At 49.3% G+C, this 25,382-nt stretch overlaps 1 protein-coding gene across 1 annotated transcript in view; it reads left to right on the forward strand.

Moving 5' to 3' along the window:
- KIF14 (kinesin family member 14) overlaps nucleotides 1-25,382 on the forward strand; it is a 99,029-nt gene that overhangs the window by 70,355 nt on the left and 3,292 nt on the right. The window contains exons 28-29 of the mRNA XM_005304371.5: nucleotides 3,058-3,132; nucleotides 4,577-4,715. Of these exons, the coding sequence (XP_005304428.3) occupies nucleotides 3,058-3,132; nucleotides 4,577-4,715 (214 nt within the window). The remainder of the gene's footprint in view (nucleotides 1-3,057; nucleotides 3,133-4,576; nucleotides 4,716-25,382) is intronic.

Genomic DNA, 25,382 nt, shown 5'->3' on the forward strand with positions numbered 1-25,382 from the left:
ATCATAGCCTGACAATTTTAATTTAAGATAGACACGGTTGTCTGGGAAATGGTAGAAACAGTATTTTGTCACTTCAGTTAAAATAGTTCAAGCCCTTCTTGCATGCAGAGATTCTTTTTTAAAGCAAATTGAAGAGAGCCCACCTAACAAGTTGCTTTAAAATAAGGTGCACGGTCTTGGTATTCCCCTATTTTTTATTTATTTATTTATATATATATATATATATATTTATTTATTTATTTTATTTGTTAGGTAAGTCTAATAAGGAGATACATGGTAGGGAGAGTTACGTAAAAAGGAAGATAGAAACAAAGACTATACTCTGCAGCTAAATTTTTTCCATGAAATATGTACTCAGAAAAGAGTTTGAAAATTCAGGAATGCAAGTTACAGTAGTCCTGGGAAAGATACCTCTTACACAGTGGGTAATTCATGTTGACAGTGAGTCTGGCAGCCTTACAAGTAATGTTTTAAAAGGATGAAAAGTTCTTTTAAAAAAAAGTATTAGGCTGCACATAGTGTACATATCTCTTTTCAGCTTCGGGTACACATGCATTCTTGTTCCACCTCTTTTCACCTTCTGTGAATAAAAACTTGTATCTTGGACAGATAGCGTGCAAGGCAAATCCTACTCTTCACTTGTGTTTGAAGCTCTCTTGTCTTCTATTTACTTTGTATGGGTCTTTCCAGAGTACGACAGAGCTTGAATAACCTACTTGCTAGTGGAAAGTAAGAGAACTTCCTTGGCAAGTGGGGGACATCTAGAGCATACAATTCTGCAAAACTTAAGTTTCCATTTTAAACAAAATGAACTATTCCTTATGCCCGTGCAGTAAACCTTCCAAATGTGACCCAGAGCAGTGCTCAATGGCTTCTTGAGCCACAAGAGAAAGCTCTTGGCTCTTATTAGTTCCACTGTTGTTGTCCTTAACTCTCTGAGCAGCAGTGAAACTGGACCAGTGTCTTTTCAGTTTCATCGTTGTTGCTTGAGAAATGTGAGAGGAATGGTAAAAGTAGCCATTGGAGCTATTCCCAGTGGAGGAGAAATCAAAAATGAAGACTAAGGTTGAGAAGTCAAGAAACACACCCTCATTCACCTAGGACCAACTCCCAACATCTCATCAACAACATTCTCTCCCCTTATTCTTTCCTCTTTTTTCACTACTTTCCTGAAACCAATCCCTTTGTCTTCATGTGCTCTACATTCTTTACCCTGCCCTTCTCCTCCTCAAAATTTCACTCATCCATAATCCTCTTCCTAGCTTTACATCCTCTTTCTGAGTGCAGGTGGCACACTCAAGGCACAAGAGGGAATGAAGTGGGGGCCAAGCCTCTGTTATGCCATAGGGCAGGGGTGGGCAAACTACAACTCGGGGGCCACATCCGGCCCTTCAGATGTTTTAATCTGGCCCTCAAACTCCCGCCAGGGAGCAGGATCTGGGGCCCAGGGCTTGCCCCGCTCCAGCCGGGGTGCAGGATTAGGGGCTTGCCCCCCCCCGCCTCCTAGATATAGGGGCAGCCAGGGGGTTCTGCACGCTGCCCCTGCCCCAAGCGCCGCTCCTGCAGCTCCCATTGGCTAGGAAATGCGGCCAATGGGCACTGCAAGGGTGGCGCCTGAGGACCAGGCAGCGTGCAGAGGCGCCTGGCTGAGCCTCTGCCTAGGAGCCGGAGGGGGACATGCCGCTGCTTCCAGGAGCTGCTTGAGGTAAGTGCCACCTGGACCCCTGACCCCCTCCTATGCCCCAACCCCCTGCCCCAGCCCTGATCCCCGCCCTCCTGCCCTCTGAACCCCTTGGTCCCAGCACAGAGCACCCTCCTGCACCCCCAACCCCTCATTCCCAGCCCCACCCCAGAGCTTGTACCCCCAGCCGGGCCCCCCCCCACACACTCTAACCCTCTGCCCCAGCCCGGAGCTCCCTCCTGTACCTTGAACTCCCCATTTCTGGCCCCACCCTAGAACCTGCACCCCCAGCGGGAGCCCTCACCCCCTCCCACACTCCAGCCCCCAATTTCATTTGTGAGCATTTCATTTGTGAGCATTTCATTTGTGAGCATTCGTGGCCCACCATACAATTTCCATACCCAGGTGTGGCCCTTGGGCCAAAAAGTTTGCACACCCCTGCCATAGGGAGTCAGTGGCCATGGGTCCAGGGCTGCAATGAGTGCTATACAACAGACCACACCTGGAGTTAGGGATGCATTTTGAAAACTTCTGTGATAGCTTTTGTTGAGGGAGCACGGCTATATCGATAAGGAATTGGAGAGTGAAATTGTTTAGCCCATGGCATAACTGGGGCTTGAAAACAAACCGTTTGCACAAAATATTCAAATACTTACAATAATTGAATCTATTTTTACACTAATTGGTGCAATTGTGCCTGTGTTTTCCCTCACAACAAGCCACGCTCCCAGAGAGAAGGATTCATTCTGCCTGACTCCCTCTCCACAACCCAGTGTTACACTGGACCTCCCACAACTGGCCCTGTTCCCAGGGAACTCAAATCTCCCTATTCACAGCAAATTAAATTTGAATTTTTAGTTTTTTGCCCAGGGTGGGGATTGAACAGCCAACCTACTAAATGCCATTGTCTTTGCTTGTAGCAGAGACCTATGGAACCATAAGGGTCTTAGTTTCACTGGAGGGCAGTGCATATAACATGAAGCATCAGAGAGAAGCCAAATGGCACTGCCAAAATCCTACCACTGAGAGTTATGATTATGGTGATACAATTAAAGTGGTCACTTCCTTTAGAAAAAGTTTAAAGAATAGTGTCTGCTCACTTGCTCCTAGAATAAAGTCTACTGTAGACTTATTCAAATTTTTGCATATGCAATATGAACACTATAAAGTGTTAACTTTTTTATGGAATGGGTTGAGAATTATGATAGAAAATTCACTCTCCGACCATTGCTTGTGTTGTAATTCTCTTCTGAACACTTTCCTCCATAATCACATGTGCTCATTGTCCTGTCTCTGGGATATAGGTTTACACATTTTTTTTTCTCAATGCTTTGAATAATACATGCAAAATAATAATTAAAATTCCCTTTTTATAGGTTCAAAATCAAATAAAGAATAATGCAGTGTCTTTCGCCAGATCCCTTGAAAATACTATATCTGACTGCAAAAAGGTAAGGGAACCCATTCACAAAATTACATTGTTTAAATGTTAACTTCAAAGGGTTTCTTGTTTAAAAGTTTAACAAGAAAGAGGAATAAAAATTACTATCTGTATGCATTGTGGACAAGTTAATCTTGCTGTAAGAACTTTACATTTTGCATTTCTTTACTTAATTATCTTCACTATCTTATGGTTGTATAAATATATTTTTTGTGTTTATTAGAACAGAATTTGGTTCATTCTTCTGCTTTACAATTTTTAAAGTAACCCTCCATGCTACTTGAATTCTTTGTGTGTGTCAACAAAATGGTGAGGAACAAGATATAATTTATTCAGACTTTTTAAAAGCCTTGACAAAGTCCCTAAGAAGAAGCTAGTAAGGAAACTAGGTGGGTGTGTGGTCAGAAATAAAGTATTATCATGGCTTAGAAGCTGGTTCAATGACAAAAGAAAACTAGGAATAAATTGTCACTTTTCAAAATGGCAAAATTAAGTGAGGTGACCTAAGGTTCTTGGGTTGCCTGTTAATAATCTGATAAAATGGATGATGTAGAGGTGGCGGAATTTGTTGTTGGCAGAATTTTTGAGGCTATTTCCGACTAGAAATGAATGAGCATCTCCAGAGGGACTTAGTTTTCACTGTTTGAGTATTGTGTTGTGGATTGAAATTCAGTGTTGACAAATGAAAGATAATATACATTAGATGGAATAACTTGAATTGCTCATAGATGGTTTTTGAGTTCTAAATTGACTGTAATGACTCAAGGAAAACACCTGAGGAGACTTTCGAAGGGCAGATAGGCACCTAACTAGTGTACGTGCCTTTGAAAATCACCGCCTCCCCCTATTGCACTCTGGATAGCCCAATGAATGCATCTGCTTGTTGTTCTGGTTGTCTCACCTCTGAAATCATACAACAGAAATACAAGTGATTCAGAGACTGACAAAACACTGTCAATTATAAATTAAAGATGATATTCCTTTTATTTTCTATTTGGTCTATCTGAAATCATTGATTTACATACAATTTAACTTGTCAAACACATTTTTATTTATTTCAAAGTGTTGTGTTAGATACTAGTAGTACATTCACTGTGTAGGCAATAGCTTACAACCTTGACTATTAGCACCATGATTTACTTTGAATCAAGAATGGAATATTGACCAAGTTATCGGAGTTATCTATCCCTTGAATGTCAAAAAATGTTCTAGGATCTTACAGCTCCAGCTGGTGATTTTAAGACTGGCAGAAATTGCAACTCTTGCCAAAATTGTATTTTGAAACTTCTTCAACAACCCAACATTCCCATAATACATTGCAACAGTGAAGTGCAAAACTATGAATGCTGGTGTGAAATTTGAACCCATGACCACATTTGCTATCAGAATGCTAACCACTAAGCATTACAGATGTATCTTATAGCTTTCAAATAAATTGCTCTTTATTAATACAGAGAGAAATGGGAACTCGATTAACAAAAGAAGAATCTGCCCACCAGGAACTAAAGAAGGCAACTAATCTTGCTTCTGAATACTTGGAATTAGAGCAGTGCATAGATAAAGTCTGTCAGATCATTACTACTTCATTGCAAGGTATGTGTCTGAGCTGCTGTGTGTGTTGTACCAGAAAATTGTGCACTAAAGGAGACCTGCGAGGTGAGAGGTTTGTGCTCTTATTTGCTTCTTTATTTGGTGTATGTTGGAGGACAGAAAGAGTGGTGGTTATTTTTAATCTGCTTGGTTTTTTTAGGTGGTTCTTCGAGTAGATGTAGACATGTATTCCACTTAGGTGTGTGCGTGCCCAACGCACCAGAGCTGGAGAAATTTTGCCTAGCAGCATCCATAGAGGGTTGGCGTTTGTGCCTCGTGGCCATAGCCCCTCCGCTGGCTACATGAGGCAATGCTGCCCCGACCATCCCACTGTTCCGTCTTCCCGCCTCTACCTGGAGTCATAACTCTGTGTGATCTTAACTTCACAACCTCTCAACTAGTTTTGTTTTTCCCCTTGAATATAGTTGTTAGTACCATTAGTGTTAGAGTAGTGTTCATTGTAGTAGTTTTTCCCCTTAGTGTTGTCCTCCCTGGGGTTTAAACATTATCCTTCCTGTGGGGGGTGATCCCCACCTGTGGTTCTTCCTCTGCCTTGGCATTGCATGACTTGCAGATCGTTTAAGAAATGGACTCAAGTGGCTCACGACTTTCGCCTGAAGCAGCACCTGCTCAAACAGGCCATATGGTCTGCTTCAGTATCTAGGTCTTCGTTGGGTCGGAGATCACCTTCAGGTTCCAAGAGTGCTGCTGCTTCACATTCCAGGGCAGGCTCTTCTTCAGAGACACAGATGAGCCATTCCCTGTCGACTGCGCTGAGGAAAAGTTTGCATAAGACCAATCGAAACCACTCCAGATCTCCGGATGACTCTTCTGCTTCCCCCAGGAAAAGTGTGGCCCGACATGGAGTTGTTGCTGGTGCATGGGATGGAGCAGATACCTCTAATCCTTCCTCGGTACCAAACAGGAAGGTTGGAAGCCATGTACTGTTGACTCCGGTTCTGGCCTCTGGGCATCCATTGAGTACAGTACCAAAGAGGCAGATGCCAGTACTGACTGTTTCCATGTTGGCAGTGTACCAGGCAGTTACAGATTTCCTCCACCTTTTGGTTCCAATCTCTCCTTTGGTCCAGGACTTTGCCAGAACTGTCATCTATAGCTCTGTTGATTGAATGAGCCACTGAACCCTCTGGTCTGTCTGCACTGCACCCCAATGTTCACCTTTCACAGGTTATATAAGCAGGGCTCGTACTGGCTTCAGTACGGGGGACGTCACTACCAGGAATGCACTGCTGCATTCAGCACTGCAAATGCTTCTGTGGTGCCTTTCACTGCCCTCAACATCAGTACTGTCAGACACTCAGTACTGCTGCTTGCTTCCAGCACTGGCATGCTTGGTATTGATGGCACCACTTCTGTTGGCACTGCCACTTTCTGCCTCATTCTGGGCAATGAACAAATCAGACCAGATACTTGCGCCCTCTGGTCTCACTCCGCCTTGATCTCAAGGCTCCTCTGCATCTGAGTTGGGATCGTTATCCTCCTGCTCTCCATCACCTGACCAGCATTGGGGGTCGTTGATGGACCGTTATGGGTACCAAGATTGGCGTACGTCCTGTGGTTGGGACGGAGGCATATGGCCCAGCGTCTACTGGCCACCAATGCCTTATCCATGTCAGTGGCCTCCATGGAATCTGTGGGATGCCTCTCAGTTGCGGAGGTCCTGCTCTTTGCCTTGCTTAAAGGTGAGATTGCTGGCCAGGTCTGTGGTGGTGACCGTTGATCTGCCACAGGCCCAGGCACTGGCGGTCCTTCTCCCTGTGGACCCTCCAGAGTTGTCCCATCCAGGGCCTCATCTTCTTCTCCGGACAATTCTGTGCTGCCCAGCTCATCCTTCCCTTCAGTACACTGCAGTCCTCGGGGCTGGCCATGCCAGTGGTAGCAGCAGCAGTATCGTCCATAGCGTACATTTGGCCAGGCTTTCCCTCCTTTGAGGTACCAGCACTACCCCAAAAAGAGGGACAGGAGAAAGCAGTCAGGCTTGGGGTTCAGCCAGTCCACATGCTCTCCTGCCAATGCTCTCCAAGTACCCATTTTGTCTCCTTGGTGCAGAGCTCCTTTCCTGTTGTTGCCCCTCCCTCCTCATACAGGCTGGTCTGCTTTCACAATGCTTGGGGCTTGACAGAGCCAGCTCTAGGTTTTTTGCCGCCCCAAGCCAAAAAAACCAAAAACAAACACAAAAACCCCACTCCTGGAATGTCGCCCCTGGAATTGTGCTGCCCCAAGCACATGCTTGGTTTGCTGGTGCCTAGAGCCGGTCTTGGGGCTCAATCACCACTGACAGCTGAGTCCTAAGCACACTCAGATCATGTTATGCCATCCAGTTCCTCTCCACACTTCCACCTCACCCACCCTCCCCGTCCCTCTTCAGGGTCCCCCTCGCAAGATAGTGCTCCTTGAGCAGGTCTGCTCTCTACTGGCTTTGAGAATGGTGGAAGAGGTTCAGCCGGAACACCAGCGTCATGGCTTCTACTCCTGGTACTTTCTGGTACCCAAATTCAAGGGAGGGGCAAAACCCAACCTTGACCTTTATGGCCTCAACAAATATATCAGGTATATGAGGTTCTGAATGTCACTCTTATTGATTATTCTCCCTGTGTAGTCTCAGAATGACTGGTGTGCTGCTCTGGACCTTCAAGATGCCTACTTTAATGTGGCAGTTTTGCCAACCACAGAAAGTTCTTCTTCGAGTGCTTGCTCATATCGATTCCAATCAGGTGTGCGCGCGCCGCGTGCACGATCGTCGGAGAATTTTCTACCCTAGCAACACCCGGCGGGTCGGCTGTGGAGCCCCCTAGAGTGGCGCCTTCATGGCGCTGGATATATACCCCAGCCGACCCGGCGCCCCCTCAGTTCCTTCTTACCGCCCCTGACGGTCGTTGGAACTGTGGAGCGCGGCATAGCTGTTCTCCACTCTCCCTAGCTTATTCCGTTTTGTAGATAGTTGTAGTTATAGTTGTAGTTGTTATACAGTTAGATAGTTGTTCAGTTTACCCTATTAATAGTTGTGGATAGTTAAAGGGGATTAAGGGGGTTGTTCTTCCCCCTTTTTCCCCCGGCGCATAGCCGGGCTCATGCCCAAGGCTCCCGGCTTTAAGCAGTGCGCGTCCTGCGCTAAGCCTATGCCCACAAGTGACCCGCACGACTCGTGTCTGAAGTGCCTGGGAGAGTCCCATCAAACAGATAAGTGTAAGATCTGTAAGGCCTTCAGACCGAGAACCAAAAAGGAACGGGACTTTCGGCTTCGGCAACTCCTCATGGAGGCGGCACTTAGCCCGGACACTCCATCGGCGCGTCAAGCCCCAGCGCCAAGCGCCTCGGTGCGCAGTGCCCCTGCGGCACCGACTGCCCCGGCACCGCGGGTGGAGTCGGACAAGCCTCCGCAGCACCGGACCCCTTCGGCACCGCACCCGCCGCAAGTGCCTCGGCGCCGATCGTTATCACCGGGACATAAGAAATCCCGTAAGGCGCAGGAGACTGCCGTCCTGAAGACGCCGGCCCCCCCGGTGCCGGGGGTAGAGCCGCGTCCACCGGTGGAGCACCAAAAGCAGGTGCCTCCGGCACCGTCGACTCCGGCCCCAAGGCCGTTGAGTCCGGTGCGGACGGGATCACCACCACGGTCAGTGGTAGAGCCGTGCCTCCCGTCGACCCCAGAGACCTTCGCGACGGCGAGAGACTTGATTGCTCTCACGGAGCCGGCACCGCCCCAACCACCGGCACCGTTGGCTCCTTGTCCGGTGCAATCCAGGGGAAAACCTGCCATGATGCGCCCACCGTCTCAAGGACTGGAACCACTGCACCGATCCAGGTCACGAAGCAGGTCCCGACGCCGCTCGCAGTCCCGGCGCCGAATATCACCTCGGCACCGGTCGTACTCGTGGCTAAGATCATCGTCGCGGCACCGTTCTACGTCCCGGCACCGTTATGATCGTCTGTACCGTTCGATCTCGAGACGTAGTTCCCGGCACCGATACGAGCGACGCTCGACGTCGAGGGGCCGCTCCCGGCACCGGGCCTACTCGAGATCGCCTTCCAGGTCCAGGTCGGACTCTCGGCACCGACGCGGTCATCGGCACCGATCCCGATCTCGGCACCGCTCACCGGCACCGCATAGGGACCGATCATCTCCAGACCGGCACCGTACGGCACCGTATCTTCCGGAGCTCATCTCGGCGCGGTCGGCACCGCCATGGCCATCGAGATCAGTGTCTCGCTCCTCCGATGGGGCATCGAGATCGGCATACCCCCCTCAGGGGCAGGCCGATGAACCGGACATGGGCCACTGGCAGGAGGTAGCGGAGGATCCCGCTCAGGGACCTTCGCACTGGTCGTTCTGGACCCCGTGGGCGTACCACCAAGCACAAGGGGCTCCACCACCATCAGCCTCTCGCTCGGTGCACTCTGAGCGAAGGGCCCCAGAGTCCACCATCTCTCGCCCTCCTCCAGGGGACCCAGGGGCAGGTGATGCTCCGCTCCAGGGCTCATTGGACCAGGACCCGCCCTTGGATCCCTTGCCACCTGAGGCATCTTCCTCATCTTCCCCAGATGAGGCAGTGGCGGGCACAACGAGCACAGGTCCACCCCCGATAGATCTCCGGGCACACCAGGACCTATTACGTAGGGTGGCACGTAATATGGACCTACAGGCAGAGGAGATAGTGGAGGTGCAGGACCCCATTGTGAACATCCTCTCTGCGGATGCCCCATCCAGAGTGGCGTTGCCCCTGATCCGCACGATCCAGGCTAACGCCACTACGATATGGCAAACTCCTGCCTCTATTCCACCCACAGCCAGAGGGGTGGAAAGAAAGTACTTTGTCCCCTCAAAGGACTATGAGTACTTGTATACTCATCCCCAGCCGTGTTCACTGGTGGTGTCATCAGTGAATGCAAGGGAGCGCCACGGTCAACAGGCTGCAGCGCCCAAATCGAAGGACGCTAAGCGCTTCGATTTGTTTGGGCGTAAGGTTTATTCAGCCGGGGGGCTACAACTTAGAGCAGCTAACCAGCAGGCGCTCCTGAGCCGCTATAACTTTAATTCCTGGAACTCTATGGGGAAGTTCAAGGAATTGGTCCCCCAAGACTCCAGGGAAGAGTTTGGGGCCTTAGTGGAGGAGGGTAAGAAGGTAGCGCGGACCTCCTTACAGGCCTCCTTGGACATAGCAGACTCGGCTGCGAGAACCCTGGCTTCAGGTATCGCCATGCGGAGAATCTCCTGGCTCCAGGTCTCGGGCTTGCCTCCGGAACTGCAGCAAACCCTGCAGGATTTACCATTTGAGGGACACGGATTGTTCTCGGACAAGACGGACTCTCGTCTGCAGAGCCTCAAGGACTCGAGAACAATCATGCGCTCCCTGGGGATGCATGTTCCGGGACCCCAGCGCAGGCCATTTCGGCCCCAGCCTCAGCGGTTCTACCCCCCCCCCCACCTCGTCCGAGACAGGACTCTGCCAGAAGGCGGGGGCGAGGTGGTAGGAGAAGGTTGACCGGCCATCAACCCGGTCAGAACCAGGGGCCACCTAGGCCACCTTCAGGCCCCAGGCAGAACTTTTGAAGGTGCGGTCGAGGACGGCGCCCCAGTCATCTCCCAGGATCCAGCCCCTCCTTTCGGGATCGCCTCTCCCATTTCCACCGTGCTTGGTCCCTTATAACCTTGGACCGTTGGGTCCTTCGCACGGTGGAGAGGGGATACACTCTCCAGTTTTCTTCTTACCCCCCCTCCCACCCCCCCTCCCCGTCCCTCTTCAGGGACCCTTCTCATAGACTTTAAGGTCAGAAGGGACCATTATGATCATCTGGTCTGACCCCCCTGCATGCTGCAGACCATAAAACCGTCCCTACCCCTTCCCTGGACTCTGCTGTTGAAGTCCCCAATCCTGTTTTTAGTGACTGCAATCGGCAGAGACCCTCCTGCTAGAGATCCCTGCCCCATGCTGCGGAGGAAGGCGAAAAACCTCCAGAGGCTCAGCCAATCTGCCCTGGAGGAAAATTCCTTCCCGACCCCAAATGTGGCGATCAGTAAGACCCCGAGCATATAGGCAAGAGTCTCCAGCCCGACCCCGTTAGCCATTATACTATTTACCCACCATTGCTTGGCTTTCCTTGACTACTATGTTTTACCATTAAACCATTCCCTCCATAAACTTATCTAACTTTATCTTAAAACCAGACAGGTCCGTCGCCCCCACCGTTTCCCTCGGTAGGCCGTTCCAATATTTCACCCCTCTGACTGTCAGAAACCTTCGTCTAATTTCAAGTCTGAACTTCCCCACGGCCAGTTTGTATCCATTCGTTCTGGTATCCACGTTAGTACTAAGCTGGAATAATTCTTCTCCCTCCCTTGTATTAATCCCTCTAATATATTTAAAGATAGCAATCATATCCCCTCTCAGCCTTCGCTTTGTCAGACTAAACAACCCAAGCTCCTCTAGTCTCCTTTCGTACGACAGCTTTTCCATTCCTCTGATCATCCTAGTGGCCCTTCTCTGCACCCGTTCCAGTTTGAGTTCATCTTTTTTAAACATGGGAGACCAGAACTGCACACAGTACTCCAAATGAGGTCTCACCAGCGCCTTGTACAACGGAAGCAGGACCTCCTTATCCCTACTAGATATACCTCGCCTAATGCATCCCAAGACAGCATTGGCTTTTTTCACCGCCACGTCACATTGTCGACTCATAGTCATCCTGCGGTCTACAAGAACCTCTAGGTCCTTCTCCTCTTCCGTTACTTCTAACCAATGCGTCCCCATCTTGTAACTAAAATTGTTATTAGTCATCCCCAAATGCATCACCTTACACTTTTCACTATTAAATTTCATCTTATTTCTGATACTCCAATTCACAAGCTCATTCAAGTCTCCCTGCAGGATATCCCTGTCCTCCTCTGAATTTACAACGCCTCCCACCTTCGTATCATCCGCAAATTTTATCAGCCCACTCCTGCAATCGGTTCCGAGGTCAGTTATAAATAGATTAAATAAAATGGGTCCCAAAACCGAACCTTGAGGCACTCCACTAGTAACCTCCCTCCAACCCGACAGTTCACCCTTTAATACAACCCGCTGCATTCTCCCCAGTAACCAATTCCTTATCCACTTCTGGATTTTCATATCGATCCCCATGTTTTTCAGTTTAACCAATAATTCCTCATGGGGTACAGTATCAAACGCTTTACTGAAATCCAGGTATATTAGGTCCACCGCATTTCCCTTATCTAATAAATCCGTTACTTTCTCAAAGAAGGAGATCAGATTCGTTTGGCACGATCTGCCCTTCGTAAAACCATGTTGTAATTTATCGCAATTGCCACTACCCTCCAGGTCCTCAACTAGTTTCTCTTTCAGAATTTTCTCTAACACCTTGCACACTACAGATGTTAGACTAACAGGCCTGTAGTTACCCGGATCACTTTTTTTCCCTTTCTTGAAAATAGGAACCACATTAGCTATTCTCCAGTCTAACAGGACCACCCCCGAGTTTACAGATTCATTAAATATTATCGCTAACGGGCCTGCTATTTCCCGCGCCAATTCCTTCAATATTCTCGGATGTAGATCGTCCGGTCCTCCCGACTTAGCCCCATTAAGGCGTTCAAGTTTTGTTTCCACCTCGGATACGGTAATCCCCCATCCCGAATGCCCCTCTATAGTGGTGCTAGTATCCCTAATACCTTCATTGGCCTCATTAAACACCGATGCAAAATATTCATTAAGATATTGCGCCATGCCTAGATTGTCTTTAATCTCCTCTCCGGCAATAGACTTCAGCGGTCCCACTTCTTCTTTCTTTGCTTTCTTCCTATTTATGTGGCTCTAAAACCTCTTACTATTGCTTTTAATTCCCCTCGCTAGGTCCAACTCTACACGGCCTTTGGCCTTTCTCACTCTATCTCTACATTCTCTGACTTCACTTAGGTACATTTCCTTACTGATCCCTCCCCTCTTCCACTCTTTATACGCTTTCTGTTTTTTCCTAATCGCCCCTTTGAGTCGGTCGCTCATCCAGCTCGGTCTAAATCTCTTGCTTAGTAATCTTTTTCCCTTTTTTGGAATACAGGCCTCCGACAGCTCATGCATCTTTAACTTAAAGTAATCCCAGGCTTCTTCTGCTTTTAAATCCATTAATACGTTTGCCCAGTCCACTTCCCTTACCAGTCCCCTTAGTTTGTTAAAATTGGCCTTTTTAAAATTATAAACCCTAGTCTTTGATTTAATTCTGTTACTCCTTCCATGTATTTTAAACCGAATTAGCTCATGATCACTGGAGCCCAAATTGTCCCCTACTACCACTTCCTCAACAAGGTCCTCACTACTTGCCAGAATCAAATCTAAAATGGCCTCCCTCCTCGTCGGTTCAGTTACCACTTGATGGAGGAATTGATCAGCAAGCACTTCTAGGAACATCTGAGCCCTGTTATTGCTACTAGCGTTTGTTCCCCAATCTATATCCGGGAAGTTAAAGTCCCCCATAATTACACAGTTTCTGTTAGTAATTACTTCTCTAAACACATTAAATAGTTCCTTATCCATATCCTGGGTCGATCCCGGCGGTCTATAGCACACTCCAAGCACTATCCCCGGAGAGGCTCTAGTAGTCCTATTACCCAGTGTGAGTATTGCCCAGACAGACTCTGTGTTATCTAATCCATCCACTATTATTTCACTATTGACATACAAGGCCACCCCCCCACCTTTACCTTTGTTCCGGTCTTTCCTAAACAGCGCATACCCCTCCATACCTGTGTTCCAGTCTTGACTGCCATTCCACCACGTTTCCGTTATTCCTACGATATCCGGTTTCAGTTCCTGGACCAAGAGCTCCAATTCCTCCATTTTATTACCTAGGCTTCTGGCATTGGTGTATAAACACCCTAATGTATGTCGTTTAGCCCGTCTCCCATTAGCAGCACTATATGTTGCGGGCCTCCTTGTGTCCGTCCCCCCTGTCCTTCCTATGTCCAATCTCATCTCCCCGGCTATGTCTCCTCTCCTTTTACTCACCTTTTCCATACCGGAATCTGGCGTGGAGATTAACTGTGCATCTCCCAACCGTCTCCCCAAACTTCCTAGTTTAAAGCTCTTTTGATTAGATGAGCCAGCCTCCCTCCCAGAAGTCTATTTCCTTCCCTACTCAGGTGAAGCCCATCCCGCGAGAACAGGTGTCTGTCCCCGAAAGCCTCCCAGTGGCCATACATCCCAAAGCCCTCCTTATAGCACCACTCCCTTAGCCAACCATTTATTCTCACAATCCTATCAGCCCTTTGCTGCCCTTCCCTTCTCACGAGCAACTTCTTATACAGGAGGTTTCTACGCTCCTATCTATGGGGGCCATAGAGGAGGTTCCATTAGAGTTAAGGGGCAGGGGATTTTATTCCCACTACTTCCTGATCCCCAAGTCCAAAGGGGGTCTGCGACCCATCTTAGACTTACGCGGACTCAACAAATTCGTAGTAAAGTTGAAGTTCCGCATGGTCTCATTGGGGACCATTATCCCTTCCCTGGATCCTGGAGACTGGTTTGCCGCCCTCGACATGAAGGACGCATACTTCCATATAGCAATCTACCCGCCTCACAGGCGCTTCCTGCGATTTGTGGTAAACAAGGTGCATTACCAATTTGCAGTCCTTCCCTTCGGCCTATCCTCGGCCCCAAGAGTGTTCACAAAATGTATGGCCGTCGTGGCGGCATACCTTCGTCGGCAAGGGATACAGGTGTTCCCGTATTTAGACGACTGGCTGGTACGCGGTCGCACCAGAGAGCAAGTTCGAGCTCACGTCCACATAATAGTACACACATTCCACGAGTTGGGCATTCTACTCAACGAAGAGAAATCCACTCTAGAGCCTACCCAGAGGATAGAATTTATTGGGGCAGTCCTAGACTCCGGACGTGCACAAGCTATTCTACCAGACAATCGTTTTCATACCATCACAAGCCTCATTCGAGGACTCGGCCTTCCCAATTACCACGGTGAGGTCGTGCCTCACCCTGCTGGGTCACATGGCTTCTTGCACGTACGTAACCAGGCATGCCAGACTTCGGCTTCGCCCACTCCAGACCTGGGTGTCATCGGTATACCGCCCATATCGGGACAGCCTGAACATGGTGATCACGGTTCCGAACTCGGTCTTGACCTCCCTCACCTGGTGGCTAGATCACAGTGTGGTTTGCGAGGGGATGCCGTTTCACGCCCCACAACCCTCTCTGCACCTGGTCACAGACGCTTCATCTCTGGGTTGGGGTGCCCATCTCAACGAACACCATACCCAGGGCCTGTGGACTGCACCCCAGCTAGCCCTGCACATCAGTGTTCGGGAACTGATGGCGGTGCACCTGGCGTGCCAGGCATTTCTCAATCTCCTACGTGGCCGCTGTGTGTTAGTTCTCATCGACAACACCACGGCCATGTTTTACATCAACAAGCAAGGAGGAGCACGTTTGTCGATTCTATGCCAAGAGGCCATTCGCCTGTGGGACTTCTGCATCGCCCACTCAATCCATCTCACGGCATCGTTCCTCCCTGGAGTCCAGAACACTTTAGCGGACCGACTCAGCAGGTCCTTTCAGACGCACGAGTGGTCTATTCGTCCGGACATCATCTATTCCGTTTTCCAGAGGTGGGGATTTCCCCAGGTAGACCTGTTTGCATCTCGAGCCAACAGGAAGTGCCACGTGTTCTGCTCCCTACAAGGGCGAGCTCCGGGCTCTCTATCGGATGCGTTTCTCCTTCCTTGGAAAGACCACCTGTTTTACGCCTTCCCTCCATTTCCACTGGTCCACAAGGTGCTGCTCAAACTACGCAGAGACCAGGCTCGAGTAATTCTAGTCGCTCCAGCGTGGCCGAGGCAACACTGGTACACCACACTGTTGGAGCTCTCGGTTCAGACACCGATCCCACTTCCGTTGTGTCCAGATCTCATCTCTCAGGACCACGGCCGACTACGTCACCCCGACCTACAATCACTCCACCTCACGGCATGGCTGCTCCATGGTTCACCCAGGCAGAGCGGCAATGCTCGCACTCTGTCCAACAGATTCTGCTGAGCAGTAGGAAGCCTTCAACACGGACCACGTACTTGGCCAAGTGGAAGCGGTTCTCCTGTTGGTGCGAACAACGAGCCATGTCCCTGTTACAGGCACCTATTCCTCTCATATTAGAATATTTCCTCTCCCTAAAACAGCAGGGTTTGGCGATATCTTCAATTAGAGTTCACCTGGCCGCTATATCGGCCTTTCACCCAGGGGAACTCGCGTCCTCGGTATTCTCTAACCCGATGGTCGTTAGATTCCTCAAGGGCTTAGACCGGATGTACCCACAACAACGTCAGCCCGTTCCGACGTGGGATCTCAACCTGGTTCTCTCTAAGCTCACAGGGCCTCCATTCGAGCCACTAGCCACCTGTTCACTTCTGTACCTATCCTGGAAGACAGCCTTCCTCGTAGCCATCACCTCAGCAAGGCGCGTTTCTGAAATCAGGGCGCTTACATCCGAGCCCCCTTACACGGTTTTCCATAAGGATAAAGTGCAGCTTCGTCCACATCCTGCCTTTCTTCCTAAGGTGGTCTCTCCGTTTCACATGAATCAGGATATATTTCTCCCAGTCTTCCATCCTAAACCACATGCTACTCGCCAAGACCAGCGTTTGCATTCTTTGGACGTACGCAGGGCCCTGGCTTTCTATATTGACCGCACAAAGCACTTTAGAAAGACGACGCAACTCTTCGTTGCAGTGGCCGACCGGATGAAAGGCTTACCGGTCTCCTCACAACGCCTTGCATCCGGACTTGCTATGACCTGGCAGGTGTCTCAACACCGCACCTCACTGCTCACTCCACGAGGGCCCAAGCTTCCTCGACTGCCTTCCTGGCTCAAGTTCCGATCCAGGACATTTGTAGAGCTGCAGTTTGGTCATCAGTCCACACATTTGCAGCTCACTACGCACTGGTACAGCAGTCCAGGGACGATGCTGCATTCGGATCAGCAGTTTTGCACACAGCAATGTCTCACTCCGACCCCTCCACCTAGGTAAGGCTTGGGAGTCACCTGGAATCGATATGAGCAAGCACTCGAAGAAGAAAAGACGGTTACTCACCGTTGTAACTGTTGTTCTTCGAGATGTGTTGCTCATATCCATTCCAAACCCGCCCCCCTTCCCCACTGTCGGAGTAGCCGGCAAGAAGGAACTGAGGGGGCGCCAGGTCGGCTGGGGTATATATCCAGCGCCATGAAGGCGCCACTCTAGGGGGCTCCACAGCCGACCCGCCGGGTGTTGCTCTGGTAGAAAATTCTCCGACGATCGTGCACGTGGCGCGCGCACACCTGATTGGAATGGATATGAGCAACACATCTCGAAGAACAACAGTTACAACGGTGAATAACCGTCTTTTCCTTCAATTTATCGTGGTAGAAGGCCATTGTCACTACACAGTGCTTTAATTTGAGCTCTCTTCTGTACGCCAGGTTTTTACCTAGTGCATGGTCATTGTTGCAGCATATTTCAGGAAGAAGGGAATTCACATCTTCCCATATGTGAACAATTGTTACTGAGGTGCAGATCCAGAGAGGAAGTTCTTGCTCACATCAGCACCACGCTATGGTTGCTCGACTGTCTGGGTTTCATACTAAACATCTGGAAGTCAACCTTTGTTCTCATTCAGAAAACAAAGTTCATTGGGGCCCTGTTAGATTCTGTGATGTTGAAAGCATTTCTACTGACGACCGTTTTCAGACAGTTTGCTATCTTTGCCTCAGTCTGCAGTCTCAGCCTTCCATGATGATTCAGACGTGTCTGAGGCTTTTGGGCCATATTTCCACTTGCACACAGGTGGTCCAGTTTGCAAGGCTTTACCTTCACTCCCCTTCAATTGTGGCTAAGAGTGATTTACTGTCCTAATCTTCAACCTCTAGACAGACTGGTCAGTCTTCCTTTACGGTCCTAGACTCCTTGCAGTGGTGGATGTGTCCAGAGAATATTTGCCAAGGTGTTCCCTTTGTCTGGTCCTTGCCAACCGGATCAGTTGTTACTAAGACCTCCCTCCTGAGTTGAGTGGTGCACTTGGGGGGTCCCTGAGAGTGTAGGGGCTATGGTCGGAGCAGGAGGCCTCACTCCATATCAACTTGCTGGAGTTTCAGGCCATCTACAATTTATGTCACGCTTTGTGAGACTATATTAGAGACTTAGTGTGCATATTTACATCGCGATGCTATTGTCTTTATTATGTGCTGCAAGCAAGGGAGAGCACGATGCAGGTTGCTCTGCCTAGAGGCAATCAGGCTGTAACTGTTCTGCATCAAGGAGAACATTGCTTCGATAGCTGTTCACTTGCTTGGGGTTCAGAATTATCTTGCAGACCATCTCAGCAGGTATTTTTCCCTGAGTCACAACTGGTCCCTGAAGACACATCCTGGGTTATCTTCATAGCTTGGGGCATTCCAATAATTGACCAGTTCGCTACAAGGGACAATAGGAAACATCGTCTGTTCTGCTCTCTAGAGGGAGTCAGTCCAAGCTCCCTGCCAATGCTTTCCACCTCATCTGGCAATTGGCCCTCTTGTAGGCTTTTCTCCTGGTCATCCTTCAGGTCTGCTCAAGATCAGGCCAGGCTCATTCTCAATGCCCCAGCATGCTACCAATGCTGGTTCTTCTTCGAGTGCTTACTCATGTCGATTCCAATTAGGTGTGTGCGTGCCACGTTCACAGAAGTGGAAGGTTTTTCCCCTAACAGTACCCGTTGCATCGGTTCAGGCACCCCCTGGAGTCACACCTCCATGGCGCCATTTATAGGGTCCTGTCGACCGGCCGCCACTTCCTTCTTACCTCCTATGAGGGTTAGCCGGAACACTCGTTTTCTCTTGGTTCGGCAAGCTTTCTCCCTAGTGGTCCTCAATTGTTCTCTGTAAATAGTTAAATTAGTTAGTAGTTTTAGTTAGTTTAGTCATAGTATAACACTAGTTCTCCACTTGCGAGATACTCCCTTCTCTTCATGTGTCATTATATAATGCCTGCATCTGTAACTTTCACTCCATGCTTCTGAAGAAGTGAGGTTTTTTTTACCCACGAAAGCTTATGCCCAAATAAATCTGTTAGTCTTTAAGGTGCCACCGGACTCCTTGTTGTTTTTGTGGATACAGACTAACACGGCTACCCCCGATACTAGTCATGGTATAGTTAGAATTCCAGTAAGGAATTGTTCTGGCGGTTACCCCCCTTTTTCCCTACCCTCCCCAACCACCGTTCCCTGGGGTTTAAACCCTGCGTAGCTTGTAACGAGCCTATGCCCAGGAGTAACCCTCACACTTCCTGCCTGAAGTGTCTGGGGGAATTGCATCAGAAGGACCATTTGCAAGATCTGTAGGGGATTCTGCCCCAGGACTCAAAAAGAAAAAGACCAATGGTTATAAATCCTTCTGATGGAGGCCGCCCTCCATCCTCACTCAGAGCAGAGTTTGGCCGAACCTCAACATTGATGCGCAGTGCCCTGGCATCAACATGGGAGACTTCGGCGCCAAGAAAGGACTCTGATAGAGACGCTCAGCACCAACAGGGCTCCCTGCACAGGGGTTCCATACATGGTAGTGCATGGCACCACTTCCTGTCCCTGGTGCTCCGCAAGAAGATGAAGCAGGACAGGGGGCATTCACCCACGCCAAGACCGGGACAGAAAGACTCAAGCGCAGTGAGACCCGCGTTGGGCCTGTGGAAGCAGAGAAAGAACTGACAGGAAGGGGATTGCAATGCATGACAGTTTGTAAGCAAGAGTCAGGCTAACTGTAACCCTAATAACGCGAGATTTCTAGAAGTTCTTTCCCACTTGCCTCACACATTCCTCGTAATGTGTAGATAATATGGAATGTAGACTAAAAGTCTACATTAGTGAGAAAAACAAGATATCAGAATGACCTATGTATAAACAAAATGCAGCTGTTGCTTTTCATTGTCTGTAACAAAAGGTATAAATGCTTGCTGTAATAGTTTACCTGTGGAGAGACCTGTTTAGCTCTCTCCCTCTACGCAATTGCTTGAGAAAGTAAAGTATCTGACTTGCTGTACCCAAACAAAAAGTGAGAACTCTGTTATTCTCCGACAGGCCACACCACCTAGTGCAGCACCACCTAGCCCAGCATCATTGACTGCTGTCCCAACATGGGGTCAGTCGAGTTCAGCTCCGCAGGACTCCCCTCCCAGGAGAGTCGTGGAGAGGCTTTGGAGCTGCCCTCCATGCCGGAGACCTTCGAGGCAGCGAGAGAGCTCGTTGCCTTCACGGCACCACCTTCCACACCCAGGCGAGACTGAGCTCAAAAGCAACAGCACCCCTGAGACCTTCAGTGCCATCCTGAGGCAAACCATGTTGGTCACCATCACCTTAGCGCTGATCCCCTGGTACTTGTGGCAGCAGACTGGCAGTGGAGCCATACCAGTGTCCTGGCACTGCTTCCCTGTGGTCCTCTCAGAGCGAGTCCTCCCAATCAGAGGTGGAGTCCTTTTTGTGTGGAGCCAGCACAAATCAGAGTGCAGATGCTCGAGGTCGGACAGGGAGTGACAGCAATTTCCCCCGATGCCGTGGCTCACTCAATGGCAGGCTCCAGCCCATTGGCCATTTTGGACCCCCTGGCCATTCTATCAAAGCCAAGGGTCCTATTCCAGGAGTTCGGTGTCGGTGGCTTCGGAAACCCATGCATCTTCTCCACTTCCCTCGGTGCAGGACTAGCCGCCCCATGGCACACTGGAAGACCTGGCACCGCATGATCCCCTTGGCACTGTAGGCCAGGAGAAAGAGCCGGTCCCGGTTAGAGCCTCATCATCGCCAGACAAAGCAGTGGCTGGAACCTCCACGGCTCCTGTACTCAAGGACGGTAGGATCCACCAACAGCTCCTGAAGAGAGTGGCCCAGAACCTGAGGCTTCAGGTTGAGGATGGGTATGAGTCCTTGGACCACATGGTAGACATCCTGGCCCTCTGGAGACCCTCCCGAGTTGCCCTGCCGCTCATAAGACCATACAGGATACCACCAAAATGTTGTGGCAGACCCTCACCTCCCTGCTCCCAACAGTGAAAAGGACAGAGAGAAAGTACTTTGTACCCTCTAAAGAGTTTGAACATTTTTATTCACACCCACCACTGCACTCCTTAGTGGTGGCAGCAGCAGCAAACAAATGCAAACGTCAAGGGCACCAAGGACCCTCACCTAAAGCCCGAGACATGAAGAAACGGGATCTTTTTGGGAGGCAAGTCTATTCTACCGGGAGGCATCAGCTTCAGATTTCAAACCACCAGGCGATCCTTAGCAGATATAGCTTCAATTCCTGTGGGGCTTGTTCACGGAGCTTCTGCCAGAGGACTCGATGGCAGAGTTTTGCTTTGGTGGTAGAGAGTAAGCTTGTGATACGAGCTTCGCTACAGGCAGCCCTGGATGTTGCCCATTTGGCTACTTGGACCATGGGTTCAGCAGTGGCTATGAGAAGGAGCTGCTGGCTGCAGGCATCAGGGCTCTTGTATGAGATCCAACAGACCATCCAGGACCTCCCATTCGAGGGCTCGGCCCTCTTCTCTGAGAAAATGGACTCGTGGCTTCGTAGTCTTAAGGACTCAAGAGCCACTCTCAATTCCCTTGACCTTCATACCCTGGCAACGCAACGGAGGCATTTTAAGTCCCAGCCTCTGCCTCGATTCTACCAACCTCAGAATAGGCAGGACTATTCTAAGATGCATAATGGAAACCACAGGAGGAGGCTTCCTCCTTCATCTCAGGGCTCTGGGCAGGTGAAACAGTCATGTGGACAAAAACAAACCTTTTGAAGGTGCACCCAAGGGCGACACACCAGTTCAAGCACCGGATCCAACTATCCAATCCTTTTTGTGCTGACTGTCCCACTTCTATCATGCATGGGCCCAGATGACGACAAATAGCTGGGTGCTCCGCATGGTAGAACTGGGATATTCTCTCCAGCTCCCCCCATCCTTCCCACCCTCCTTCTCCGGACCCTCTTCAGGGACCCCTCTCATGATCATCTTCTAATTCAGGAGATGCAGCCGCCCCTAAGAGCAGGAGCAGTGGAGGTGGTTCCTCAGGAGCTAAGGGGCAAGGGATTTTATTCCCGTTATTTCCTAATCCCGAAAGCCAAAGGTGGTCTCAGACCTCTCCTAGACCTGTCAAACCTCAACAAGTTCATGAAGAAGCTGAAGTTCCACATGGTTTCTTTGGCCTTCATTATCCCTTCTCTGGATCTGGGGGATTGGTATGCAGCCCTCAACTTGAAGGACGCATACTTTCATATATCCCTAACCCTGTCTCCCAGAAGGTTTCTCGGATTTGTGGTGAACCAGAATCACTATCCGTTCACGGTCCTCCCCTTCAGTCTGTCAGCAGCAACTTGGGTGTTGCCCCCATGCATGGCAGTCGTCGCCACTTTCTTGCGGAAGCGCCAGGTGCAGATGTTTCCATACCTCAATGACTGGCTGATCAAGGGCCACTCCACAACACAAGTGGAGGTGCATGTAACCCAATAAGATCAACTTTCAACGAGCTTGGCCTACTATGGAATGTGCAGAAGTCAACCCTGTCCTCCACACAGAGGATAGAGTTCATAGATGCAGTGTTGGATTCAAGACCGGTGAGAGCGTTCCTACTGGAATAACGGTTTCAGACCCTGTGCAACATCTTACAAGACCTCAGACAGTTTCCTACCATCACAGCAAGGAATTGCCTGAAGCTCCTCAGTCACATGGCCACCTGTACTTCTGTAGTGTAGCATGCTAGACGGAGACTCCAATCCCTTCAGGTGTGGCTAGCCATCGGGGTATTGACTAAACCGGGACAGTCTAGACAAGGTAGTCACCCTTTCTGGGCCAGTTCTCAAGTCTCTCCTATGGTAGCTCAACCCGCAAGTTCTGTGTGCGGGGATTCCCTTCTGCAGACCTCAACCATCACTTTCCCTGGTCACGAATGTGACAGTGCATCTCGGGGAGTTCAGGACTCAGGGCCTCTGGTCCTAAGCAGAGCTCTCACTTCACAGCAATGTCAGAGAGCTGAGGGCAAGCCGTCTGGCATGCCAGACCTTCCAAGCAGGCATCTTCGGCAGCATTCCTGGCCCAGGTTCTGACCCAGGAAATCTGTAGGGCTGCAACATGGTCCTCAATCCACACTTTTACCTCTCACTATGCCATTACCCAGCAGACTAGGGACAATGCAGCCTTCAGCAGAGCGGTGCTTCAATCAGTGAACCCATGAGCTCTGACACCGCCTCCAAGTTCCTGATTGGGAGTCACCTAATTGGAATCAACATGACCAAGCACTTGAAGAAGAAAAACAGTTACCTACCTTTCGTAACTGACATTCCAAGACTCACTCACCTACCCCTCTGTCGGAGCAAGAAGGAACTGAAGAGGCAGCAGGTCGGCAGGACCCCATATATGGTGCCATGGAAGTGCAACTCCAGGGGGCACCTGAACCAACCCCACAGGTACCACTAGGGGAAAAACCTTCTGGTTATTGTGCATGTGGCACGCACACACCTAATTGGAATGGACATGAGCAACGTGTCTCGAAGAACAACAGTTACAAAAGGTAGGTAACCATTTTTTCTCTGGCCTTCTTGCACTGTCTATTCAGTCTCCCTTACTGCTTCTTCTCCATCCCAACTTACTCAAAACCAAGGCTGTGCCTTGCATCCTGCACTCGGCTCCCTGCATCACGTGGCATGGCGGAATGAGGAGGAAGAGCAGTGTTAGATGGGTGTTCAAAAAGTTGTCCTCAACTGTAGAAAACCCTCCACCAGGATGGCCGATTCACCGAAAATCACTTCCATTTCACTGTGGTCACTAGCCTGAGGATTGCTTGGATTCTATCCAGGACATTTTGGAGTACCTGCTGCACCTTCAGTTGTTGGGGCTTGTGTTTAGTTCATTGAAAGCTCATCTGGTAGCAATTATTGGCATTTTATCCCCCCATTCAGAGAAGATCAGTCTTCTCCAATGCCATGGTATCAAAATTCTTAAAAGGGTTCCTTCATCTACATCCCTACGGCCTGGGAACCAGTTCCTCTGTGGGACCTTAACTCAATCCTTGCAGCCCTAATGAGATCTCCATTTGACCCTCTGGCATAGTGTCCCTTTTTGCTGTTGTGTTAGAAAACTGCATTCCTGGTAGCAATAACATCCACATGGAGAGAGAGAGAGAGTTGCAGGCTCGGAGAGTGAGAGAGTCGCAGGCTCGGAGAGCAGAGCCTCCTTATACACAGTTCTCCAAAGACAGTGATTTTACAGCCACTTCCAAAATCTTTGTCTAAAGTGGTTTCTCAGTTTCATTTGAACCAGGTGGTCTATTTACCAGTATTCTTTCCTAAACCTCATTCATCTATAGATAAGCAGCATCTACACACCTTAGATGTCAGGCAATGTCTAGCCTTCTATCTGGACAGGACTAAACTGTTTTGTGCCTTGCCTCATTTGTTTGCGTCATATGTAGATCACATGAAGGGTCAAACAATATCTTCACAGATGATGTCCAAATGGGTAATATCCTGTATCAGGACTGCATATGAAATAGCTTAGTTTATGCCCCCACAGCAGGTGCAAGCAATGCCCATAGCATTCCTCAGTGACGTTTCCATATTGGACTCAGGGCTGCTATGTGGTTGTTACGTTCATGAGCCATTATGCCACAACCGCATCTTCCAGGGCGGATGCAGGCTTTGGTAAGGTGGTCCTTCAGTCCTTATTTAGGTAGACTCTGAGCCCTACTTCCAGGGCAGTGGGAGGTGTACTGCTTGTGAGTCACCTAAGTAGAATGCATGTCTGCATCTACTCAAAGAAGAAACAGTTACTTACCATAACTGGTTCTTTGAGATGTGATGCAGACTTGTATTCCTCAACCCATCCTCCATCCCCACTTCATTGGAATCTTGTTTCTGGGCATTCGGTACAAAGGAACTGAGGGAGTGTCGGGACAGTGCTGCTTCATGTAGCCGGGGGGCGCGCTATGGCCATGAAGCATAAGCGCTTCCCCTTTATGGGTGCTGCTAGGCAAACTCCAGCTCCAGTGACCAGGGTGTGCACACACTTAAGTAGAATACATGTCTGAATCACAGTTACAGTAAGGAACCGTTTCCTGTGGCTATCAGTATCTTCCTTGTTTCTCGTGTCTTCTGGAAGTGGTTTGCGGTCTTTCTCAGCCCTTACCTGAAGGAACAGTGTTGAATCTTTAATGAAATCTTCTCTTTCCACTGTTCAAGTTAAATAAGTTTTAACAATAACAATATTTTAAACAGTCTGATTAATATTCCTCCCTCCCCCTCTTGGGAACAACATTTTTCTTTTAATAACGAGGATGTCCTAAATGTACTAGTTCTCCAGTCACCGATACATTTTTTAGGAAAAGGGTAAACTAGAGCTGAATTTCTAAGGTGATGACAAGCAAGAGAAAACCTTTTTGTTGGAAAAAACACTTTCAGGCATAAAGAAGCAAGTCACCTTTAACAGAATTTAAAGTATTTTTTCCATCACTTCAACATTAATAAGAAAGAGAATTTACAAGTTTTAAGTCATTTACAACCTCTGACATAGTTAATTACTGTGTTTCCACTTCCTGGTTTCAAGTGACCTGATTATCTTAAGGTAACTTTCCTTTGCATCCAGCCTTCCTTATGTTTAAT

The sequence above is a fragment of the Chrysemys picta genome, chromosome 8 (assembly GCF_011386835.1).
Source record: "Chrysemys picta bellii isolate R12L10 chromosome 8, ASM1138683v2, whole genome shotgun sequence".
NCBI classification, from domain to species: Eukaryota; Metazoa; Chordata; order Testudines; family Emydidae; genus Chrysemys; species Chrysemys picta.